This window comes from Prinia subflava, chromosome 31 (assembly GCF_021018805.1).
Source record: "Prinia subflava isolate CZ2003 ecotype Zambia chromosome 31, Cam_Psub_1.2, whole genome shotgun sequence".
Lineage (NCBI taxonomy): Eukaryota > Metazoa > Chordata > Aves > Passeriformes > Cisticolidae > Prinia > Prinia subflava.
In genome coordinates this window covers 1,898,450-1,922,120 of record NC_086277.1, presented here as the reverse complement: position 1 = coordinate 1,922,120, position 23,671 = coordinate 1,898,450, and the positions used below count along the sequence as shown (strand labels likewise).

Below are 23,671 nucleotides of genomic sequence, written 5' to 3'. Positions count from 1 at the left end.
GTGTCCCCATGTCCCACTGTCCCTGTGTCCCTGTGTCCCACTGTCCCTGTGTCCCCATGTCCCACTGTCCCTGTGTCCCTCATCCCAGGGGTCACCGTGTCCATCCCAGGACATTCCAGCGTCCCGAGGAACCACAGTCCCCTCATCCCACTGGGAAGGGACATGTCAGGATCACCCTGGGATCACCCCGGGATGGATCACCCCAGGATCACCCCAGGATCACCCTGGGATGGATCACCCCAGGATCCTCCCGGGATCCCGTTCCCATGGGAACCCCAAGGCTCCCAAGCACGAGGTGCTGGATTTGCAAAGTGTCCGACCTGCTCTGCCCTGCTCCCCACTGCTCCCAGTTCTCCCACTGCTCCCAGTTCTCCCACTGCTCCCAGTTCTCCCACTGCTCCCAGTTCTCCCACTGCTCCCAGTTCTCCCATTGCTCCCAGTTCTCCCACTGCTCCCAGTTCTCCCACTGCTCCCAGTTCTCCCACTGCTCCCAGTTCTCCCATTGCTCCCAGTTCTCCCACTGCTCCCAGTTCTCCCATTGCTCCCAGTTCTCCCACTGCTCCCAGCTCTTCCCCCTAAACCAGATCCACTCCCTCCTGCATTCTCAGATCCACATTCCCTGCTGCATTCCCAGCTCCATTCCTGGACCCATTCCTGCAGTCCCAGCTCCATTCCTGGATCCATTCCCAGATCCATTCCCAAATCCATTCCCTTCTGCATTCCCAGATCCATTCCTGCATTTCCAACTCCATTCCCAGATCCATTCCCAGCCCCATTCCCCCATTCCCAGCTCCATTTCCAGCTCCATTTCCAGCCCCATTCCCAGCCCCATTCCCATTCCCAGATCCATTCCCATTCCCAGCCCCATTCCCCATTCCCAGCCCCAATCCCTCCCTGGGCGCTCGGAATTCCAGGATTTCGAGGAGCACATCCCACATTCCCCATCCCAGGATTCTCCGGCCTCTCCCTGTGGGAGGCAGAGCCCGGGAAAGGGAAAAGTTTGGAATTCTCACCTCCTTCCTCCACTTGAGCTCGCAGAACACTCGCTCGAAGCACTCGTGCATGTAATTGAACTGTGGGGAAAAACGGGAATCAGGGGATCCAGGGAAATCCAGGGGAAATCCAGGGAAAATCCAGGGGGAATCCAGGGAAAATCCGGGAAAAATCCAGGGGAAATCCGGGGAAAATCCAGGGAAAATCCAGGAAAACCCAGGGGAAATCCAGGGGAAATCCAGGGGAAATCCAGGGGAAATCCAGGGAAATCCAGGGAAATCCAGGGAAAATCCAGGGAAAATCCAGGGGAAATCCAGGGGAAATCCAGGGGAAATCCAGGGAAAATCCAGGGAAAATCCAGGGAAATCCAGGGGAAATCCAGGGAAATCCAGGGGAAACCCAGGGGAAACCCAGGGGAAACCCAGGGAAATCCAGGGAAAATCCAGGGAAAATCCAGGGGAAATCCAGGGGAAATCCAGGGGAAATCCAGGGGAAATCCAGGGGAAATCCAGGGAAAATCCAGGGGAATTCCAGGGGAATTCCAGGGGAATTCCAGGGAAAAGCCAGGGGAAATCCAGGGAAATCCAGGGGAAATCCAGGAGAAAACCAGGGGAAATCCAGGGGAAATCCAGGGGAAACCCAGGGGAAACCCAGGGAAAATCCAGGGAAAATCCAGGGGAGATCCAGGGGAGATCCAGGGGAGATCCAGGGGAAATCCAGGGGAAATCCAGGGAAATCCAGGGGAAACCCAGGGAAAATCCAGGGAAAATCCAGGGGAGATCCAGGGGAGATCCAGGGGAGATCCAGGGGAAATCCAGGGGAAATCCAGGGGAAATCCAGGGAAAATCCAGGGAAAATTCAGGAGATCCGGGGGGAGGGAGGGGATCCGGAGGGGACCTGGGGGATCCCGGAGGGATTGGGAGCTCCGGATCAGGGCCGGGAGCTGCTGGGTCCCGTGGGGAGTTCTGGATCTGAGGGAATTCCGGGTGGGATCAGGACACTCACACATCCCATAACCCAGGGAATTCAGGATGGGATTTGAGGGAATTCCAGGTGGGATCTGAGGGAATTCCGGGTGGGATTTGAGGGAATTCAGGATGGGATTTGAGGGAATTCAGGATGGGATTTGAGGGAATTCCAGGTGGGATCTGAGGGAATTCTGGGCTGCATCTGAGAGGATTCCGGGCAGGATCTGAGAGGATTCCAGGTGGGATCTGAGGGAATTCTGGACACTCCCCCATCCCATTCCCAGGGATTTCCAGGCAGGATTCAGGACCCTCCCCCATCCCATTCCCAGGGAATTCCAGGCAGGATTTGAGGGAATTCCGGGTGGGATTCAGGACCCTCCCCCAGCCCGTTCCCAGGGAATTCCAGGTGGGATCAGGACCCTCCCCATCCCATTTGCAGGAATTCCGGGCGGGATCAGGACCCTCCCCATCCCGTTCCCAGGGAATTCCAGGCGGGATCAGGACCCTCCCCAGCCCGTTCCCAGGGAATTCCGGGCGGGATCAGGACCCTCCCCAGCCCATTCCAGGGAATTCCAGGCGGGATCAGGACCCTCCCCAGCCCATTCCAGGGAATTCCGGGCGGGATTCAGGACAATCCACCAGCCTGTTCCAGGGAATTCCGTGTGGGATCAGGACCCTCCCCAGCCCGTTCCCAGGGAATTCCGGGTGGGATCAGGACCCTCCCCATCCCCTTCCCAGGGAATTCCGGGCGGGATTCAGGACAATCCCCCAGCCCGTTCCCAGGGAATTCCGGGTGGGATCAGGACCCTCCCCAGCCCGTTCCAGGGAATTCCGGGCGGGATCAGGACCCTCCCCAGCCCGTTCCCAGGGAATTCCGGGTGGGATCAGGACCCTCCCCAGCCCGTTCCAGGGAATTCCGGGTGGGATCAGGACCCTCCCCAGCCCGTTCCCAGCTCCCGGGACTCACGTAGGGGGTGAAGATCTTCACCCAGCGCGGTTTCTTCTCGGCGCGCGCGTACTCGAAGCAGAAGGCCATGCCCTCCTCGTCCGTGTCCCAGCGCTGCATCTCCTCCCACTGGAACGCGATCACCTGGTTCTGTGGGAATTCCCAATCCCCGTGAGCCGGGATCACCGGGATTCCCAACCCCTGGGAGCCGGGATCAGCCAAATTCCCAATCGCTGTGAGCTGGGATCCCCGGGATTCCAATCCCTGGGTGCCAGGATCAGCCAAATTCCCAAACCACGGGAGCCGGGATCACCGGGATTCCCAAACCCTGGGAGCCGGGATCAGCCAAATTCCCAAACCCTGGGAGCTGGGATCCCCGGGATTCCCAATCCCCGTGAGCTGGGATCCCCGGGATTCCCAATTCCCGTGAGCTGGGATCACTGGAATTCCCAATCCCTGTGAGCTGGGATCACTGGAATTCCCAAACCCTGGGAGCCGGGATCCCCAGAATTCCCAAAACGTGGGAGCTGGGATCCCTGGGATTCCCAATCCCTGTGAGCTGGGATCCCCGGAATTCCCAATCCCCATGAGCCAGGATCACTGGAATTCCCAATCCCTGTGAGCCAGGATCCCCTGGATCTGGGGGAATTCCCAAACCCTGTGAGCCGGGATCCCCAGAATTCCCAATCCCCATGAGCCAGGATCCCCTGGATCTGTGGGAATTCCCAATCCCTGTGAGCTGGGATCCCCTGAATTCCCAATCCTTGGGAGCTGGGATCCCCAGAATTCCCAATCCCCATGACCCAGGATCCCCTGGATCTGTGGGAATTCCCAACCCCAGTGAGCCGGGATCACCCAAATTCCCAATTCCTGTGAGGCGGGATCACCCATATTTCCAACCTCAGTCAGGCCGGGATCCCCTGGATCTGTGGGAATTCCCAAACCCTGTGAGTCAGGATCCCCTGGATCTGTGGGAATTCCCAAACCCTGTGAGCCGGGATCCCTGGAATTCCCAACCTCAGAGAGCCGGAATCCTTTGGATCTGTGGGAATTCCCAACCCCCGTGAGCTGGGATCCCCTGAATTCCCAATCCTTGGGAGCCAGGATCCCCAGAGTTTCCAACCCCTGCGAGCTGGGATCACCGGAGAGGGCTGCGCTGCCCTAATCCCTGCTTGGGGAGATCCCAAAGATTCGGGGATTTGGGGATGATCCCAGCGATTTGGGGACGATCCCACGGATTTGGGGACGATCCCACGGATTTGGGGACGATCCCGGGGCTTTGGGCATGATTCCAGGGAGTTGGGGATGATCCCGGGGGTTTGGGGGTGATTTCAGGGATTCAGGGACGATCCCAGGAATGCGGGGATGATCCCGGGGATTTGGGGATGATCCCGGGCACTCAGGGACAATCCCAGGGATGATCCCGGTCCCTCAGGGACGATCCCAGGGATTCAGGGATGATCCCGGTCCCTCAGCTCCGATCCCAGGGCCCATCCCGGTGCAGCTCCCCGGTATCCCTGGTGTCCCTGGCGCAGATCCCCGGTGTCCCCAGTGTCCCCGGTATCCCCGGTGTCCCCGTGTCCCCGGTGTCCCCAGTGTCCCCTGTGTCCCCGCTGTCCCCAGTGCCCCTGCTGTCCCCGTGTCCCCGGTGTCCCCGCTGTCCCCGCTGTCCCCGTGTCCCCGTGTCCCCGTGTCCCCGTGTCCCGGTGTCCCCGTACCTCCAGCTGCCCCTCCTCGGTGCAGGCGTGCAGTTTGAAGTGGCGGATGCTGATGGCGGAGATGACGTGGCCCTTGCGGCGCGAGTCGCACGAGCAGTGCGGGAAGGTGATCTCGTTGTAGCCCTCGCACGTGCGCAGCATCGTCAGGTACTGCGGGCACCGGGGGTTACTGGGGGCACTGGGGGGTTACTGGGGGCACTGGGGGGCACCGGGGGGTTACTGGGGGCACTGGGAGCACTGGGGGGTCATCGGGGGGCACTGGAGGTCACCAGGGGGTCATCAGGGGCACTGGGGGTCATCAGGGGCACTGGGGCGTCACTGGGGGGGTCATCGGGCGGTCATCAGGGGGCACTGGGGGTCACCGGGGGTCACTGGGAGGCACTGGGGCGTCACTGGGAGGCACTGGGGGGTCAGTGGGGGCACCAGGGGATCACTGGGGGGTCACCAGGGGGTCATCAGGGGCACTGGAGGGCATTGGGGGGCACTGGGGGCTCAGTGGGGGCACTGGGAGGCACCAGGGGGTTATTAAGAGCACTGGGGAGTCATGAGGGGGGCACCAGGGGGCACTGGGAGCCACTGGGGGGCACTGGGGGGTCATCGGGTGATCATCGAGGGGCACTGAGGGGCACTGGGAGGCACTGGGGGGCACTGGGAGGCACTGGGGGGCACTGGCATTCCAGGGAGTCACTGGGAGTCACCGGGAGTGACCGGGACTCTGGGGAGTCACTGGGAGTCACTGGGAGTCATTGGCAGTCACTGGGATTCCCCATCCCAGGAAATGTTCAAGGATGGGTTGTGAGGCTTGGAGCAGCCTGGGATAGTGGGAGGTTCATCCCAAATATCCAATTGATCCTAAATACCCAACCTATCCCAAAAAACCCCAACCCATCCCAAAAAAACTCCAACCTATCCCAAAAAACCTCAACCCATCCCAAAAAAACCCCAACCTATCCCAAAAAACCTCAACCCATCCCAAAAAACCCCAACCCATCCCAAAAAAACCCACCTATCCCAAAAAACCCCAACCCATCCCAAAAAACCCCAACCTATCCCAAAAAAACCCCAACCTATCCCAAAAAACCCCAACCTATCCCAAAAAACCCCAACCCATCCCAAAAAACCCCAACCTATCCCAAAAAACCCCCAACCCATCCCAAAAAAACCCCAACCCATCCCAAAAAACCCCAACCTATCCCAAAAAACCCAACCTATCCCAAAAAACCCCAACCCATCCCAAAAAAACCCCAACCTATCCCAAAAAATCCCAACCCATCCCAAAAAACCCCAACCTATCCCAAAAAAACCCCAACCCATCCCAAAAAACCCCAACCCATCCCAAAAAACCCCAGCCTATCCCAAAAAAACCCAACCCATCCCAAATATCCAATTTATCCCCAAATATCCAATTTATCCCCAAATATCCAATTTATCCCCAAATATCCAATTTATCCCCAAATACCCCAACCTATCCCAGCACAGGGAATTTGGTTTTGTTTTTGATTTTTGGGAAGAACTCAAAATTCCAGTTTGGGATCCCTTCCCCGGCAGGGCCGTTCCCTCCAGCCCAGGGCCGGGAAATGCCCGGAATTCTCTGAAAATCCCGGGAATCTCACCATGACCATCTTCCTCTGCTCGCACAGCTTCTGCAGCTGGTAGGATTTCTCCTCGGCTTTGATGTAGCCTTTCTTGACGTCATCGACGGCCTGGGGATGGGAAAAATAATGGGAAAAGTCTGGGAAAAATCCGGGAAAAATCTGAGAAAAATTGGAAAGAAGTCCAGGAAAGGTCCAGGAAAGGTCCGGGAAATGCCAGGAAAAATCTATGGAAAAAGTCCGCAAAAAAATCTGCGAAATTCCAGGAAAAATTCGCGAAAAAAATCCACGAAAAAATCCGCGATATTCCAGGAAAAATCCGTGAAAAAGGTCCGTAATAAAAACCGCAAAATTCCAGGAAAAATCCGCAAAAAAAATTCTGCTGAAAAGTCCGCGAAAAAATCTGGGAAAAAAAAAAAAAAAAAAAAAAAAAAAAAAAAAAAAATCCGCTAAAGCCCGTGAAAAACCCGCTAAAAAAATCCGTGAAAAATCACCCAAAATGTCAGTGAAAAATCCGAGAAAAACCCATGAAAAAAATTCCGCTAAAATCCGTGAAAAGTCAGTGAAAAACCCGCTTAAAAATCCGTGAAAAACCTGCGAAATTCCAGGAAAAATCCGGGAAAAAAATCCGCGAAAAACCGCTAAAAAAATCCGCGAAAGTCTGCAAAAAACCCGCTCAAAAGCCGCTAAAAAATCTGCAAAAATCCGCGAAAAATCCGCGAAAAAAATCTGTGAAATTCCAGGGAATAATCAGCGAAAAAGCCCGTGAGAAAATCCGTGAAAAAAATCCGCTAAAATCCGCGAGAAAAGTCCGTGAGAAAAATCCGCGAAAAAAAAATCCGCAAAAAGTCCGCGAAAAATCCACGAAAAATTACGCGAAATGTCAGTGAAAAATCCGCTAAAAAAAACCACGAAAGTCTGCGAAAAACCCGCTCAAAAGCCGCTTAAAAATCTGCAAAAATCCGCAAAAAAATCCGTGAAATTCCAGGAATAATCTGCGAAAAAATCCGCGAAAAAGCCCGTGAGAAAATCCACGAAAAAAAGTCTGTGAAAATCCGGGAAAGAAATTCCGCAAAAATCCGCAAAAAAAAATTCCACTAAAATCCGTGAGAAAAGTCCGCGAAAAAAAAATCCGCAAAAAGTCGCTAAAATCCGTGAAAAGTCAGTCAAAAACCCGCTTAAAAAATCTGCGAAAATCCACGAAAAAAGCCGCGAAAAAACCCACCGAATTCCAGGAATAATCTGCGGAAAAAAAAGCCCGTGAGAAAATCCGGGAAAAAAAATTCCACTAAAATCCGTGAAAAGTCCGCAAGAAAAATCCGCGAAAAAAAAATCTGCTAAATTCTGTGAAAAAAATTCTGCTAAAAGCCACAAAAAGTCTGCGAAAAACCCACTTTAAAAAATCTGTGAAAAACCCGCGAGAAAAATTCACGAGAAAAATCCGCTAAAATCCGCGAAAAGTCCGTGGAAAAAACCGCTAAAATCCGCGAAAAAAAATCCGCGAAAAAAAACCGCTAAAATCCGCGAAAAAAGAATCTGCTAAAAATCTGCGAAAAAAAATCCGCTAAAATCCGCGAAAAAAAAAGAAATTTCCGCTAAAATCCGTAAAAAAAAAAAAAAAAAAAAAAAAAAAAAAAAAAAAAAAAAAAAAAAAAAAAAAAAACCACAAAAAAAACCCCACGCTAAAATCCGCGAAAAAAAATCCGCGAAAAAAAACCCGCTAAATTCCGCGGGGAAAAAAAAACCACCGCTAAAATCCGCGAAAAAAAAAAAACCCGCTAAAATCCGCGGAAAAAAAAAATTTCCGCTAAAATCCGTTTAAAAAAAAAAAAAAAAAAAATCCGCTAAAATCCGCGGGAAAAAAAAACCCCGCTAAAATCCGCGGGGGAAAAAAAACCGCTAAAATCCGCGAAGAAAAAAAATCCGCAAAAATCCGCGAAAAAAATCCGCGAAAAAAAAACCCGCTAAATTCCGCGGGGGGAAAAAAAAAAACCCGCTAAAATCCGCGAAAAAACCCCGCTAAAAATCCGAAAAAAAAAAAAAAAAAAAAAAAAAAAAAAAAAAAAAAAAAAAAATCCGCTAAAATCCGCTAAAATCCGCGGAAAAAAAAAAAACCCCGCTAAAATCCGCGGGAAAAAAAAAACCGCTAAAATCCGCGAAGAAAAAAAATCCGCTAAAATCCGCGAAAAAAAAAAATCCGCTAAAATCCGCGAAGAAAAAAAATCCGCTAAAATCCGCGAAAAAAAAACCCGCAAAAATCCGCGAAGAAAAAAAATCCGCTAAAATCCGCGAAAAAAAAAAAAATCCGCTAAAATCCGCGAAGGAAAAAAATCCGCTAAAATCCGCGAAGAAAAATCCGCTAAAATCCACGAAAAAAAAAATCCGTGAAAAAAATCCGCAAAAAAATCCGCTAAAATCCGAAAAAAAATCCACTAAAATCAGTGAAAAAAATTCCGCTAAAATCCGCGAAAAAAAACAACTGCTAAAATCCGCGAAAAAAAACCCACCGCTAAAATCCATGAGAAAAATTCCGCTAAAATCCGCAAAAAAAAGAAGAAAGTTCCGCTAAAAATCCGCTAAAATCCGCGAAAAAAAATCCGCTAAAATCCGCAAAAAAAAATTTCCGCTAAAATCCGCGAAAAAAAATCCGCTAAAATCCGCAAAAAAAAAATTCCGCTAAAATCCGCGAAGAAAAAAAATCTCCTAAAATCCGCTAAAAAAAAAAAACAAACAACAACAACAAAAACCCCTAAAATCCGCGAAAAAAATCCCGCTAAAATCCGCAAAACCCCCCCCCGATAAAATCCGCGAAAAAAAATTCCGCTTAAATCCGCGAAATAGATCCGCGAAAAACCCACAAAAAAGCCGCTAAAAAAAAAATCTGCGAAAATCCGCGAAAAGTCCGCGAGAAAAATCCGCTAAAGTCCGTGAAAAAATCCTGCTAAAATCCGTGAAATAGATCCGCGAAATTCCAGGAAAAGTCCGCGAAAAAATCCACGAAAAAAATTCCGCGAAAATCCGCGAGAAAAATCCGCTAAAGTCCGTGAAAATCCCGTGGAAAAAAAAAAAAAATAGCGTGAAATTGCAGGAAAAACCCGCGGAAAAATCCGCGAAGAAAATGCCGCTAAAATCCGCGAAAAATCCGTGAAAAATCCGCTAAAAAATGTGCGAAATTCCAGGAAAAAAAATCCGCGAAAAGATCCACGAGAAAAATCCGGCGAAAAAAAAATTCTGCTAAAATCCGCGAATAAATCCTGCTAAAACCCGTGAAAAGTCCGTGAAAAAATCCGCAAAAAAAATTCCGCAAAGATCCGCAAAAAAGCCCGGAAAAAGAATCCGCGAAAAAATCCGCTAAAATCCGCAAAAAAAAATCTGCAAAAAGATCTGCTAAAAGCCACGAAAAGTCCACAAAAAAATCCGGTGAAAATCTGTGAAAAAAATCCGCGAAGTAAAATCCGCAAAATAAAATCTGCAAAATTCCAGAAAAAAATCTGCGAAAAAATCCACGAAATTCCAGGAAAAATCAGCGAAAAAATCCACGAAATTCCAGGAAAAATCCGCAAAAAAATCCACGAAATTCCAGGAAAAATCCGCAAAAAAATCCACGAAACTCCAGGAAAAATCTGCGAAAAGTCTGGGAAAAGAATGGGAAAAACCAGGAAAAATCCGGGGATTTGGGATGGGAGGAGGGGGAGGCTCCTCCTGCTGCACCCTCAGGGGCTCTGATCCCGAATTCCAGCCCCGAAACGGCTCCAAGGGGAATTTCCTGTCCAAATTTGCATTTTGGGGTATCCACAGGGAAAAGAAAGAGGGAAAAAAGGGGGAAAGAATGGAGAAAAAATGGGGAAAAAGGGGGAAAAGGGGGAGAAAAAGAGGGGAAAAAAGGGGGGAGAAAAGGGGGGAGAAAAGGGGGAAAAAAAGGGGGAAAAAAAGGGGGAAAAAAAGGGGGAAAAAAAGGGGGAAAAAAAGGGGGAAAAAAAGGGGGAAAAAAAGGGGGAAAAAGGGGAAAAAAGGGGGAAAAAGGGGAAAAAAGGGGAAAAAAAAGGGGGAAAAAAAGGGGGGAAAAAGGGGGGAAAAAGGGGGGAAAAAGGGGGGGAAAAAGGGGGGGAAAAAGGGGGGGAAAAGGGAAAAAAAGGGGAAAAAAAGGGGAAAAAAAGGGGAAAAAAAGGGGAAAAAAGGGGAAAAAAGGGGAAAAAAAGGGGAAAAAAGGGGGGAAAAAGGGGGGAAAAGGGGGCAAAAAGGGGGGAAAAGGGGGGGAAAAAGGGGGAAAAAAGGGGGAAAAAAGGGGGAAAAAAGGGGAAAAAAAGGGGAAAAAAGGGGAAAAAAAGGGGAAAAAAAGGGGAAAAAAGGGGAAAAAAAGGGGAAAAAAGGGGAAAAAGGGGAAAAAAGGGAAAAAAGGGGAAAAAAGGGGAAAAAAGGGGAAAAAAAGGGGAAAAAAGGGGGAAAAAAGGGGGAAAAAAGGGAAAAAAAGGGGGAAAAAGGGGGAAAAAAGGGGAAAAAGGGGAAAAAGGGGAAAAAAGGGGAAAAAAAGGAAAAGGGAAAAAGGGGAAAAGGGAAAAAGGAAAAAGGAAAAAAGGGAAGGGAATTCCTCACCCGGGGGATCTCGAGGTGGCCCCGGGATTTCTGGGGTGCCCCAATCCCACAAAAACAACCCCAGAGTGGGGAATTCCAGGTGGGAATTCCAGGTGGGAATTCCAGGTGGGAATTCCAGGTGGGATATTCCAGGTGGGAATTCCAGGTGGGGAATTCCAGGTGGGAATTCCAGGTGGGAATTCCAGGTGGGGAATTCCAGGTGGGAATTCCAGGTGGGGAATTCCAGGTGGGAATTCCAGGTGGGAATTCCAGGTGGGGATTTTTAGGTGGGATATTCCAGGAGGGGAATTCCAGGTGGGATATTCCAGGTGGGAATTCCGGGTGGGATATTCCAGGTGGGATATTCCGGGTGGGAATTCCAGGTGGGAATTCCAGGTGGGAATTCCAGGTGGGATATTCCAGGTGGGATATTCCGGGTGGGAATTCCAGGTGGGAATTCCAGGTGGGAATTCCGTACCTGGTGGAAGAAGTAGGCCACGGCCAGGTCGTTGTCGTTGAGCAGCGCCTCCTCCTCGGTGGTGAAGAGCCACTTGCGCAGCGTCAGGCACGTCCCCGGCACGGCCGAGGTGTAATTCTGCACGTAGAGCTTGTGGGGGAACTCGTTGGGGGCCAGCTTCCGCACTGGGGACACAAAAAGAGAAAAAATTGGGGTTAAAATGGGATTTTATCGCTTTAAAAATGGTCCTAAATCCTTCAGAATGGACCCAAATCCTCCAGAATGGAGCAAAATCCTTCCACAATGGACCAAAACCCTCTAAAATGGACCCAAAACCTTCCAGAATAATCCCAAATCCTCCAGAATCGTCCCAAAGCCTCTAAAATGGCTCCTAAATCCTCCAAAATGGACCCAAATCCTTCCAGAATGGAGCAAAATCCTTCCAGAATGGACCCAAATCCTCTAAAATTGTTCCTAAATTATCTAGAATGGACCCAAATCCTTCAAGAATGGACTCAGATAGTTCCAGAATGGTCCCAAATCCCTCCCAAACCCCTGGAATCTGGAGAAACATCCCCAAAATCCCAGGTGTAATTCTGCACGTAGAGTTTATGGGGGAACTCGTTGGGGGCCACTTCCGCACTGGGGAACACAGAAAAGGCAAAAATCGCTTTTAAAAATGGGATTTTATCGCTTTAAAAATGGTCCCAAATCATCCAGAATGGGCCCAAACCCTCTAAAATGGACCAAAATCCTTCCAGAATGGACCCAAATCCTTCTAGAATGGACCCAAATCCTCCAGAAGGATTCCAAATTCCAAATTCTGCACATGGAGCTTGTGGGGAACTCGTTGGGGGCCAGCTTCCGCACTGGGGACCCAAAAAAGGCAAAAAATCGGCGTTATAAAATGGGATTTTGTCACAGGGAACCTTCAAAAACTATCCTGAGTTCTTCCAGAATGGACCCAAATCCTTGAAAATTGCACCTAAATACCCTAGAATGGTCCCCAAGTCCTTCTAGAATGGACCCAAATCCTCCAGAATGGCTCCTAAATCCTCCAAAATTATCCCCAAATCTTCTAAACTTATCCCTGAATCCTCAAAAATTATCCCAAACCCTTCAAAAATGATCCCAAATCCCTGGAATCTGGAGAAACATCCCCAAAATCCCAGGTGTAATTCTGCACGTGGAGCTTGTGGGGGAACTCGTTGGGGGCCACTTCCGCACTGGGGAACACAAAAAAGGCAAAAAAATCGGCCTTAAATGAGATTAAATGGGTTAAAATGGGATTTTATCGCTTTAAAAATGGTCCCAAACCCTTCAGAATGGTCACAAACCCTCTAAAATGGCTCCTAAATTCTCTAGAATGGACCCAAATCCTCCAGAATAGACCCAAATCCCTCCCAAACCCCTGGAATCTGGAGAAACATCCCCAAAATCCCAGGTGTAATTCTGCACGTGGAGCTTGTGGGGGAACTCGTTGGGGGCCACTTCCGCACTGGGGAACACAAAAAGGGGCAGGGAATGTTGGGGATTACAGCAGAGACAAGAAATCGGCCTTAAAATGGGATTTTATCACAGGGAACCTTCAAAAATGATCCTGAGTCCTTCCAGAATGCACCAAATCCTTCCAGAATGGACCCAAATCCTTCCAGAATGGACCCAAATCCTTCCAGAATGGACCCAAATCCTCCAGAATGGACCCAAATCCTTCCAGAATGGACCCAAATCCTCCAGAATGGACCCAAACCCTTCCAGAATGGACCCAAATCCTCCAGAATGGACCCAAATCCTTCCAGAATGGACCCAAATCCTTCCAGAATGGGCCAAAATCCTTCTAGAATGGTCCCAAATCCTCCAGAATGGACCCAAACCCTTCCAGAATGGACTCAAATCCTTCCAGAATGAACAAAATCCTTCCAGAATGGACTCAAATCCTTCCAGAATGGACTCAAACCCTCCAGAATGGAGCAAAATCCTTCCACCATGGACCAAAACCCTTCTAGAATGGACCCAAATTCTCTAAAATGGCTCCTAAATTCTCTAGAATGGACCCAAATATTCCAGAATGGACCCAAATCCTTCCAAAATGGACCCAAATCTTTCCAGAATGCCAAACCCTCTAAAACGGCTCCTAAATCCTCCGGAGGGGTTTGCAGGGCCTGGCCTCGGTCTCTCCGGGGGCTTTTCCAGGACAATTCCCTGTCCCTGGGAGTGCCCAGTCCCAGCCTGGATCACGCTGGGATCACACAGGGAGCTCCCAAGATCCCGAGGATCTCTGAGGATCTCTGAGGATCTCTGAGGATCTCTGAGGATCCCTGAGGATCCCTGAGGATCTTTTCCACCCCAAACCATTCCAGGATTCCCCGTCCTGGCTCCAGGGGATTTCAGGGACAAACCCTTCCCTCTACCAGGTTACCCCACGGATTCCCCATCCCTGGAATCATCCCAAACCCGGCTGGGAATTCCTGGAATTCCCCACTCCCAATGGATCCCCTCCGTTCCCTTTTTCCCAGGATTTTCCCCCAAAAGCCCCAGAATTCCTGGAATTCCCCACTCCCACCGGATCCCCTCTGTTCCCTTTTTCCCAGGTTTTTCCCCCAAAAACCCCCTGGAATTCCACACTCCCACCGGATCCCCTCCGTTCCCTTTTTCCCAGGTTTTTTCCCCCCAAACCCAGCTGGGAATTCCTGGAATTCCCCACTCCCACCGGATCCCCTCCGTTCCTTTTTCCCAGGATTTTCCCCCAAAACCCCCCGGAATTGGGGGCTCACCGAAGGAGTGGTTGATGACCTCGAAGAGGGCGAAGTAGTTGGCGGTGACGCTGTCCATGCCCACCTTGGCAGCCACCGCCTGGAAAAGGCCGGGAGAGCGGGGGTCAGCATTCCCGGGAATTCCCTGACCTCGGAAAAGGCCGGGAGAGCGGGGTCAGCATTCCCAGGAATTCCCTGACCTCGGAAAAGGCCGGGAGAGCGGGGTCAGCATTCCCAGGAATTCCCTGACCTCGGAAAAGGCCGGGAGAGCGGGGTCAGCATTCCCGGGAATTCCCTGACCTCGGAAAAGGCCGGGGAGAGCGGGGTCAGCATTCCCGGGAATTCCCTGACCTCGGAAAAGGCCGGGAGAGCGGGGTCAGCATTCCCGGGAATTTCCTGGCCATGGAAAAGGCCGGGAGAGCGGGGTCAGCATTCCCGGGAATTCCCTGGCCATGGAAAAGGCCGGGAAAGCGGGGTCAGCATTCCCGGGAATTCCCTGGCCATGGAAAAGGCCGGGAGAGCGGGGGTCAGCATTCCCAGGAATTCCATGGAAAAGGCCGGGACAGCGGGGTCAGCATTCCCGGGAATTCCCTGACCTCGGAAAAGGCCGGGAAAGCGGGGTCAGCATTCCCGGGAATTCCCTGGCCATGGAAAAGGCCGGGAGAGCGGGGTCAGCATTCCCGGGAATCCCTCGGAAAGGGCCGGGAGAGCGGGGTCAGCATTCCCAGGAATTCCATGGAAAAGGCCGGGAGAGCGGGGTCAGCATTCCCGGGAATTCCTCGGAAAAGGCCGGGAGAGCGGGGTCAGCATTCCCGGGAATTCCCTGACCTCGGAAAAGGCCGGGAGAGCGGGGTCAGCATTCCCGGGAATTCCCTGACCTCGGAAAAGGCCGGGAGAGCGGGGTCAGCATTCCCGGGAATCCCTCGGAAAGGGCCGGGAGAGCGGGGTCAGCATTCCCAGGAATTCCATGGAAAAGGCCGGGAGAGCGGGGTCAGCATTCCCGGGAATTCCCTGGCCATGGAAAAGGCCGGGAGAGCGGGGTCAGCATTCCCGGGAATTCCCTGGCCATGGAAAAGGCCGGGAGAGCGGGGTCAGCATTCCCGGGAATTCCCTGGCCATGGAAAAGGCCGGGAGAGCGGGGTCAGCATTCCCGGGAATTCCCTGGCCATGGAAAAGGCCAGGAGAGCGGGGTCAGCATTCCCGGGAATTCCCTGGCCATGGAAAAGGCCGGGAGAGCGGGGTCAGCATTCCCGGGAATTCCCTGACCTCGGAAAACCCCGTTGGAATTGTGGTGGTAAATCCGGGCTGGCTCCTCGTCCCGGTTATCCGCAGGATTTCCGGGGTTCCTGCTCTTTTAATTTCCTTTTTCCTGCGCTGTTTTAATCCCCGGAATCCGTGGGTGCAGTGGATCCCAATGCTCAAAAAATGGGAAATCCGGGTGGGAAAGGAAAATCGAGGTGAGGGGAAGGAAAATCCAGGTGGGAATGGAGGAAAATCCAGAGGAAAAGATGGAAAATGCAGGTGGGAAAGGAGAATCCACGTGGGAAGATGAAAATCCAGGTGAGAATGGAAAATCTAGGTGGGAAGAGAAAATCCAGCAGGAAAGGAAAATCCAGGTGGGAAAGGAAAATTGAGGTGAGGGGAAGGAGAATCCAGGCACGAAAAAGGAAAATCCAGAGGAAAAGGAGAAAAATCCAGGTGAGAATGGAAAATGCAGGTGAGGGAGCAGGAAAATCCAGAGGAAAAGATGGAAAATTCAGGTGGGAAAGGAAAACTGAGGTGAGGGGAAGGAAATTCCAAGTGGGGAAAAGGAAAATCCAGGTGGGAAAGGGAATTCCAGGTCAGGGAGGAGGAAAATCCATGTGGGAATGGAAAATCCATGTGGGAATGGAAAATCCAGGTGAGAAGATGGAAAATCCAGGTGAGAAGATGGAAGTTCCAGGTGAGAAAGAGGAAAATCCAGGTGGGAAAAGAAAACTGAGGTGACGGGAAGGAAATTCCAGGTGGGAAAAAGGAAAATCCAGAGGGAAAGGAGGAAAATCCAGGTGAGAATGGAAAATCCAGGTGGGAAGAGAAAATCCAGAGGGAAAGGAAAATCCGGGGGAGGAAAGGAGGAGAGGAAATTCCAGGTGGGAAAGGAAAATTGAGGTGAGGGGAAGGAAATTCCAGGTGGGAAAGAGGAAAATCCAGGTGGGAAAAGAAAATCCAGAGGGAATGGAAAATCCGGGTGGAGGAGAGGAAATTCCAGGTGGGAAAGGAAAATTTGAGGTGAGGGGAAGGAAGTTCCAGGTGGGAAAGAGGAAAATCCAGAGGAAAAGACGGAAAATCCAGATGGGAAAGGAAAATCCAGGTGGAAAAGAGGAAATTCCAGGTGGGAATGGAAAATCCGGGTGGAGGAGAGGAAAATCCAGGTGGGAAAGGAAAATTTGAGGTGAGGGGAAGGAAGTTCCAGGTGGGAAAAAGGAAAATCCAGAGGAAAAGATGGAAAATCCAGGTGGGAAAAGAGAATCCAGGTGGGAAAGGAAAATTGAGGTGAGGGGAAGGAAATTCCAGGCAGGAAAGAGAAAAATCCAGGTGAGAAAAGAAAATCCACGTGGGAATGGAAAATCCAGGTGGGAAAAGAAAACTGAGGTGAGGGGAAGGAAGTTCCAGGTGGGAAAGGAAAATCCAGGTGGGAAAGAGGAAAATGCACGTGAGGGGCTGGAAATTCCCATTGGGAAGGAGGTTCCAGGTGGGAATGGAAAATCCCAGTGGAGAGGAGGAAAATCCAGGTGGGAAAGAGGAAAATCCAGAGGGAAAGAGGAAAATCCAGAGTAAAAGATGGAAATTCCAGGCAGAAAAGAGGAAAATCCAGGTGGGAAAGAGGAAAATGCAGGTGAGGGGCTGGAAATTCCCACTGGGAAAGAGGTTCCAGGTGGGGAAAAAGGAAAATCCATGTGGGAAAGAGGAAATTCCAGGTGGGAATGGAAAATCCCAGTGGAGAGGAGGAAAATCCAGGTGGGAAAGAGGAAAATGCAGGTGGGAAAGAGGAAAATCCAGGTGAGGGGCTGGAAATTCCCATTGGGAAGGAGATTCCAGGTGGAAAAGATGGAAATTCCAGGTGGGAAAGAGGAAAATCCAGGTGAGGGTGGGGAAATGCAGGTAGGGGCTGGAAATTCCCGTTGGGAAGGAGATTCCAGGTGGGGAAAAAGGAAATTCCCGGTGGGAAAGAGGAAAATCCAGGTGGGAATAGAAATTCCAGATGGGAAAGGAGAATCCAGGTGGAAAAGATGGAAAATGCAGGTGGGAAAGAGGAAATTCCAGGTGAGGGGTGGAAGTTCCCGCTGGGAAGGAGGTTCCAGGTGGGAAAGAGGAAAATGCAGGTGAGGGGCTGGAAATTCCCGCTGGGAAGGAGATTCCAGGTGGGAAAGAGGAAAATGCAGGTGAGGGGCTGGAAATTCCCGCTGGGAAGGAGATTCCAGGTGGGAAAGAGGAAATTCCAGGTGGGAAAGAGGAAAATGCAGGTGAGGGGCTGGAAGTTCCCGCTGGGAAGGAGATTCCAGGCGGGAAAGAGGAAATTCCAGGTGGGAAAGGAGGAAATTCCAGGTGAGGGGTGGAAATTCCCGCTGGGAAGGAGATTCCAGGTGGGAAAGAGGAAATTCCAGGTGAGGGGCTGGAAATTCCCGCTGGGAAGGAGGTTCCAGGTGGAAAAGATGGAAAATGCAGGTGGGAAAGAGGAAATTCCAGGTGAGGGGCTGGAAATTCCCGCTGGGAAGGCGGGTTCCAGGTGGAAAAGAGGAAATTCCAGGTGAGGGGCTGGAAATTCCCGCTGGGAAGGCGGCTCCAGGCGGGAAGGGCTCACCTGGTACACCTGGTCCGTGGTGCTGTTCTTCTTCACCCTGACCGTGACCGTGGTGACGTCCGGGAGCGCCACCCGCAGCTCCACGTCCGAGACGCCGTTGTAGTTCTGGGGGGAAGAACAGGGAAAATCCCCCAAAATCAGGGAATTTGGGTTTTCCAGAGATTTGGGATCCCTCAGAACCCCCGGCCGGGATTGGGGATGGGGTTGGGTTGTTCTCGTGAGGGATATTTGGGGAATTTCCCCATGGAATTCATCCAGACTGGGGCTTTGGGATCGATTCAGCCTCTGGAATTCTGGAATGTTCCCTGGATCCCGAAGGATTTGGAGGAATTCTGGGAGCTTGGGGTGCCTCAATCCCAGAAAAACTGGTTGGGATTGTCCCCAAACCCCACGGATGTGGCACTTGGGGACAGTTGGACTGAGGATCTCTGAGGGCTTTTCTGTGATTCCATGGAAATGTTTTCCCATGGAATTCTGTTGGACCAAGCCTCAATCCTATAAAAACCAGTTGGAATTGTCCCCAAACCCCATGGATGTGGCACTTGGGGACATTTGGACTGAGGAGCTCCAAGGGCTTTTCCATGATTCCATGGAAGGTTTTCCCACGGAATTCTGTTGGACCAAGCCTCAATCCCACCAAAACCAGTTGGAATTGTCCCCAAACCCCATGGATGTGGCACTTGGGGACAGGGAAGGGGTGGCCTTGGGGACAGTTGGACCCAAAGAGCTCCGAGGGCTTTTCCAGCTTTGGCCATTCCATGGAAGCTTTTGGGATTTTTTCCATGGAATTCTGTTGGACCAATCCCATAAAAATCAGGCAGGATTGTCCCCAAACCCCATGGATGTGGCACTTGGGGACATTTGGACTGAGGAGCTCCAAGGACTTTTCCATGATTCCATGGAAGGTTTTCCCATGGAATTCTGTTGGACCAATCCCATAAAAAAACTGTTGGAATTGTCCCCAAACCCCACGGATGTGGCACTTGGGGACACGGATTGGGGTGGCCTTGAGGATGATTGGATCGAGGAGTTCTGAGGGCTTTTCCAGCTTTGGCCATTCCTGGAAACATTTGGGATTTCTTCCATGGAATTCTGTTGGACCAATCCCACAAAAATCAGGCAGGATTGTCCCCAAACCCCCCGGATGTGGCACTTGGGGACAGGGACAGTGGGACAGGAGGGGTTTTCCCGCCCTGGCCATTCCATGGAAGGATTTTTCCAGGGAATTCCGCGGGTGACGTCACCCACCTCGTCCGACTCCGACAGGAACTCCTGCATGATGTCGCTCTCGCCGATGACCCGGATGGAGCACACTGAGGAGGGTCACACAAATGTCACACAAATGTCACACCGAGTGTCACACTGAGTGTCACAGTGTCACACTGAGTGTCACACCGAGTGTCACACCGAGTGTCACACAAATGTCACAGAGTGTCACACAGAGTGTCACACCGAGTGTCACACAGAATGTCCCCTCTGGGGCCATCCCAGCAACCCCTTCCCATCATCCCGGCTCATCCTGAGGGGAACTCCTGCACCTCTGTCATCTCCTGTCCTCTGGGTCACCTCCTGTCACCTCTGTCCCCTCCTGTCCCCTGGGTCACCATTAACCCTGTGTTCTCCCTGTCCTGAGGTGACAGTGTCCCTTGGGCCACCTCCCATCCCCTTGGGTCACCTCGTGTCCCCTTGGGTCACCGTTAACCCCCTATTCTCCCTGTCCTGGTGTCCCCTCATGGATCCAGACCCTCTCTGAGGTGACTGAGTGCCCCCTGGGTCACCTCCTGTCCCCTGGGTCACCTCTGTCACCTCCTGTCCCCTGGGTCACCTCTGTCACCTCCTGTCCCCTGGGTCCCCTCCTGTCCCCTTGGGTCACTGTTAACCCCATGTTCTCCCTGTCCTGGTGTCCCTCCATGGATCCAGACCCTCTCTGAGGTGACTGAGTGTCCCCTGCGTCCCCTCCTGTCCCCTGTGTCACCTCCTATCCCCTGGGTCCACTCCTGTCCCCTGGGTCCCCTCCTGTCCCCTGGGTTTCCTCCCCTGTCATCTCCTGTCCCCTGGGCCATCTCCTGTCCCCTTGGTCCCCTCCTGTCCCCTGTGTCACCTCTGTCACCATTAACCCCCTGTTCTCCCTGCCCTGGTGTCCCCTCATGGATCCAGACCCTCTCTGAGGTGACAGAGTGTCCCCTGGGTCACCTCCTGTCCCCTGGGTCACCTCTGTCCCCTGGGTCACCTCTGTCACCTCCTGTCCCCTGGGTCACCATTAACCCTGTGTTCTCCATGTCCTGGTGTCCCTCCATGGATCCAGACCCTCTCTGAGGTGACAGAGTGTCCCCTGCATCCCCTCCTGTCCCCTTGGTCCCCTCCTGTCCCCTTGATCCCCTCCTGTCCCCTTGGTCCCCTCCTGTCCCCTGCGTCCCCTCCTGTCCCCTGGGTCCCCTCCTGTCCCCTGCGTCCCCTCCTGTCCCCTGGGTCCATTCCCTGTGTCACCTCTGACACCATTAACCCCCTGTTCTCCCTGCCCTGGTGTCCCCCCATGGATCCAGACCCCCTCCGAGGTGGATCCAAGGAGTTTCACCCCAAATTCCCACCCAGGCTCCCCAAAGCTCCCGGAGCAATCCCACAAATGGAGCAGGAACCCCCCTGGGGGATCCCAGAACACCCCTGGGAGAGCCAGTGAGGGTTTGGGGTGAGGGATTGGGACAAGGAGGGATTTGGGGGTGATAGAGAGGGATTTTGGGATGAGGGATTTTGGGATGAGGGATTTTGGGATGAAGGATTTTGGGATGAAGGATTCTAGGATGAGGAGGGATTCTGGCATGAGGACGGATTTTGGGATGAAGCATTTTGGGTTGAGGGATTTTGGGATGAGGGATTTTGGGATGAGGAGGGATTCTGGCATGAGTACGGATTTTGGGATGAAGCATTTTGGGTTGAGGGATTTGAGTGAGGAGTTTTGAGATGATGGATTTTGGGATGAGGAGGGATTTTGAGGTGGGGGATTTTGGGATGAGGAGAGATTTGAGGGTGATGGAGAGGGATTTTGGGATGAGGGATTTTGGGATGAGGGATTTTGGGATGAGGGATTTTGGGATGAGGAGGGATTCTGGCATGAGGATGGATTTTGGGATGAAGCATTTTGGGTTGAGGGATTTGAGTGAGGAGTTTTGAGATGATGGATTTTGGGATGAGGAGGGATTTTGAGGTGGGGGATTTTGAGACGAGCAGGGATTTTAAGGTGAGGAATTTGGGATGAGGAGGGATTTTGGGACAAGTAGGGATTCTGAAGCTCAGGGATTTTGGGCTGAGCTGGGATTTTGAGGCTCAGGATTCTGTACCAAGCAGGGATTTTGGGCTGAGCAGGGATTTTGGGGTGATGGATTTTGGGATGAGGAGAGATTTTGAGGTGGGGGATTTTGGGACGACCAGGGATTTTAAGGTGAGGAATTTGGGATGAGGAGGGATTTTGGGACAAGGAGGGATTTTGAGGCTCAGAATTTTGCGAGGAGCAGGGATTTTGGGACGAGCAGGGATTTTGGGCTGAGCAGGGATTTTTAGGTTCAGGATTTTGGGCTGAGCACGGATTTTGAGGTTTGGCATTTTGTGATGAGGGATTTTAGGACAAGGAGGGATTTTTAGGCTCAGGATTTCGTGCCGAGCAGGGATTTTGGGACGAGGAATTTTGGGCTGAGCAGGGATTTGAGGCTCAGGATTTCGTGCTGAGCAGAGATTTTGTGATGAGCAGGGATTTTGAGGCTCAGGATTCTGTGACAAGCAGGGATTTTGGGCTGAGCAGGGATTTTTAGGCTCAGAATTTTGGGCTGAGCAGGGATTTTGGGCTGAGCAGGGATTTTGGGCTGAGCAGGGATTTTGAGGTTTGGCATTTTGTGATGAGGGATTTTGTGCTGAGCAGGGATTTTGGATGAGCAGGGATTTTGGATGAGCAGGGATTTTGGATGAGCAGGGATTTTGAGGTTTGGGATTTTGTGACAAGCAGGGATTTTGTGCCAAGCAGGGATTCTGAGGTTTGGGATTTTGTGCTGAGCAGGGATTTTGTGCCGAGCAGGGATTTTGAGGTTTGGGATTTTGTGATGAGGGATTTTGTGCCAAGCAGGGATTTTGAGGCTCAGGATTTTGTGCCGAGCAGGGATTCTGAGGTTTGGGATTTTGTGCCAAGCAGGGATTCTGAGGTTTGGGATTTTGTGATGAGGGATTTTTAGGCTCAGGATTTAGTGCCGAGCAGGGATTCTGAGGTTTGGGATTCTGAGGTTTGGGATTTCGTACCCTTCTCCAGGTACTCCTCCAGGCCCCTCCTGCGGGCGTCCAGCTGCTGCTCGGACAGTGAGAACGGCCACTTGCCCGGCAGGCGCGGGAAGGTGAAGTTGGCGAATTCCCGCTTCAGGTTCTGGTGCAGGATGGCGAATTCCCGGTAACGCTTGGAGCACAGCTGGCGCCCCGCCATGTACACGTTGTACACCTGGGGACGGCCACAGAATGAACAAATATCCCCAAAAAGTTCCCCCAAACGTTGCCAAAAATTCCCCCAAAATTCCCAAAAAATTCCCAAAAAATGCCTCAAAAATTCCTCCAAAATTTCCCAAAAAATTCTCCAAAAATTCCTCAAAAATTCCCCAAAATTGCCCCAAAATTCCCCCGAAATTTGGGATTCAGGATGGTGGATCCCGGTAACGCTTGGAGCACAGCTGGCGCCCCGCCATGTACACGTTGTACACCTGGGGATGGGCCCAGAATGAACAAATATTCCACAGAAAAATTCCCCCCAAAATTCCCCCAAAATTCCTCCAAAATTCCCCAAAAATTGCCCAATAATTCCCCCAAAATTCCCCAAAAATTCCCCCAAAAATTCCTCCAAAATTCCCCTGAAATTCCCCCAAAATTCGGGATTTAGGATGGTGGATCCCGGTAGCGCTTGGAGCACAGCTGGTGCCCCGCCATGTACACGTTGTACACCTGGGGATGGGCCCAGAATGAACAAATATCCCCAAAAAATTGCCCCAAAATTGCCCCAAAAATTTGCCAAAAATTTGCCAAAAATTCCCCCAAAATTCTTCCAAAATTCCCCAAAAATTCCCCAAAAATTCCCCCGAAATTCCTCCGAAATTCCCCAAAAATTCCTCCGAAATTCCCCCAAAAATTCCCCCAAAATTCCCCCAAAATTCCCCAAAAGTTCCCCGCGGCTCGGCTGTGCCCGCCCTCCTGGAGAGAAGGGTTTGGGGAAATGCCCTGAGCCCGGAGCTGCGGGGTGTCTCTGCTGATCCCGGGGTTCCAGGAATCCCAAAATTCGGGATTCAGGATCGTGGATCCTTCCCATGAAACACTGACAGATCCCAAACTCCTCCTGGTTCACCCAAAGCCCCAAAATTCGGGATTCAGGATGGTGGATCCCGGTAGCGCTTGGAGCACAGCTGGCGCCCCGCCATGTACACATTGTACACCTGGGGATGGCCTCAGAATGAACAAATATCCCCAAAAAGTTCCCCCAAACGTTGCCAAAAATTCCCCCAAAATTCCCAAAAAATTCCCAAAAAATGCCTCAAAAATTCCTCCAAAATTTCCCAAAAAATTCCCCAAAAATTCCTCAAAAATTCCCCAAAATTGCCCCAAAATTCCCCCAAAATTCGGGATTCAGGATGGTGGATCCCGGTAACGCTTGGAGCACAGCTGGTGCCCCCGCCATGTACACGTTGTACACCTGGGGATGGGCCCAGAATGAACAAATATCCCCAAAAAATTGCCCCAAAATTGCCCCAAAAATTTGCCAAAAATTTGCCAAAAATTTGCCAAAAATTCCCCCGAAATTCCTCCGAAATTCC

At 51.5% G+C, this 23,671-nt stretch overlaps 1 protein-coding gene across 3 annotated transcripts in view; it reads right to left on the bottom strand.

Moving 5' to 3' along the window:
* SNX27 (sorting nexin 27) overlaps positions 1-23,671 on the bottom strand; it is a 34,566-nt gene that overhangs the window by 1,358 nt on the left and 9,537 nt on the right. For all 3 annotated transcript variants that reach the window (XM_063420323.1, XM_063420324.1, XM_063420321.1), the window contains 9 exons: positions 22,122-22,314; positions 19,089-19,153; positions 17,841-17,945; positions 14,021-14,099; positions 11,268-11,431; positions 6,239-6,328; positions 4,626-4,775; positions 2,929-3,057; positions 1,014-1,073 (listed from right to left, as the gene is read on the bottom strand). In XM_063420323.1, the coding sequence (XP_063276393.1) occupies positions 1,014-1,073; positions 2,929-3,057; positions 4,626-4,775; positions 6,239-6,328; positions 11,268-11,431; positions 14,021-14,099; positions 17,841-17,945; positions 19,089-19,153; positions 22,122-22,314 (1,035 nt within the window). The remainder of the gene's footprint in view (positions 1-1,013; positions 1,074-2,928; positions 3,058-4,625; positions 4,776-6,238; positions 6,329-11,267; positions 11,432-14,020; positions 14,100-17,840; positions 17,946-19,088; positions 19,154-22,121; positions 22,315-23,671) is intronic.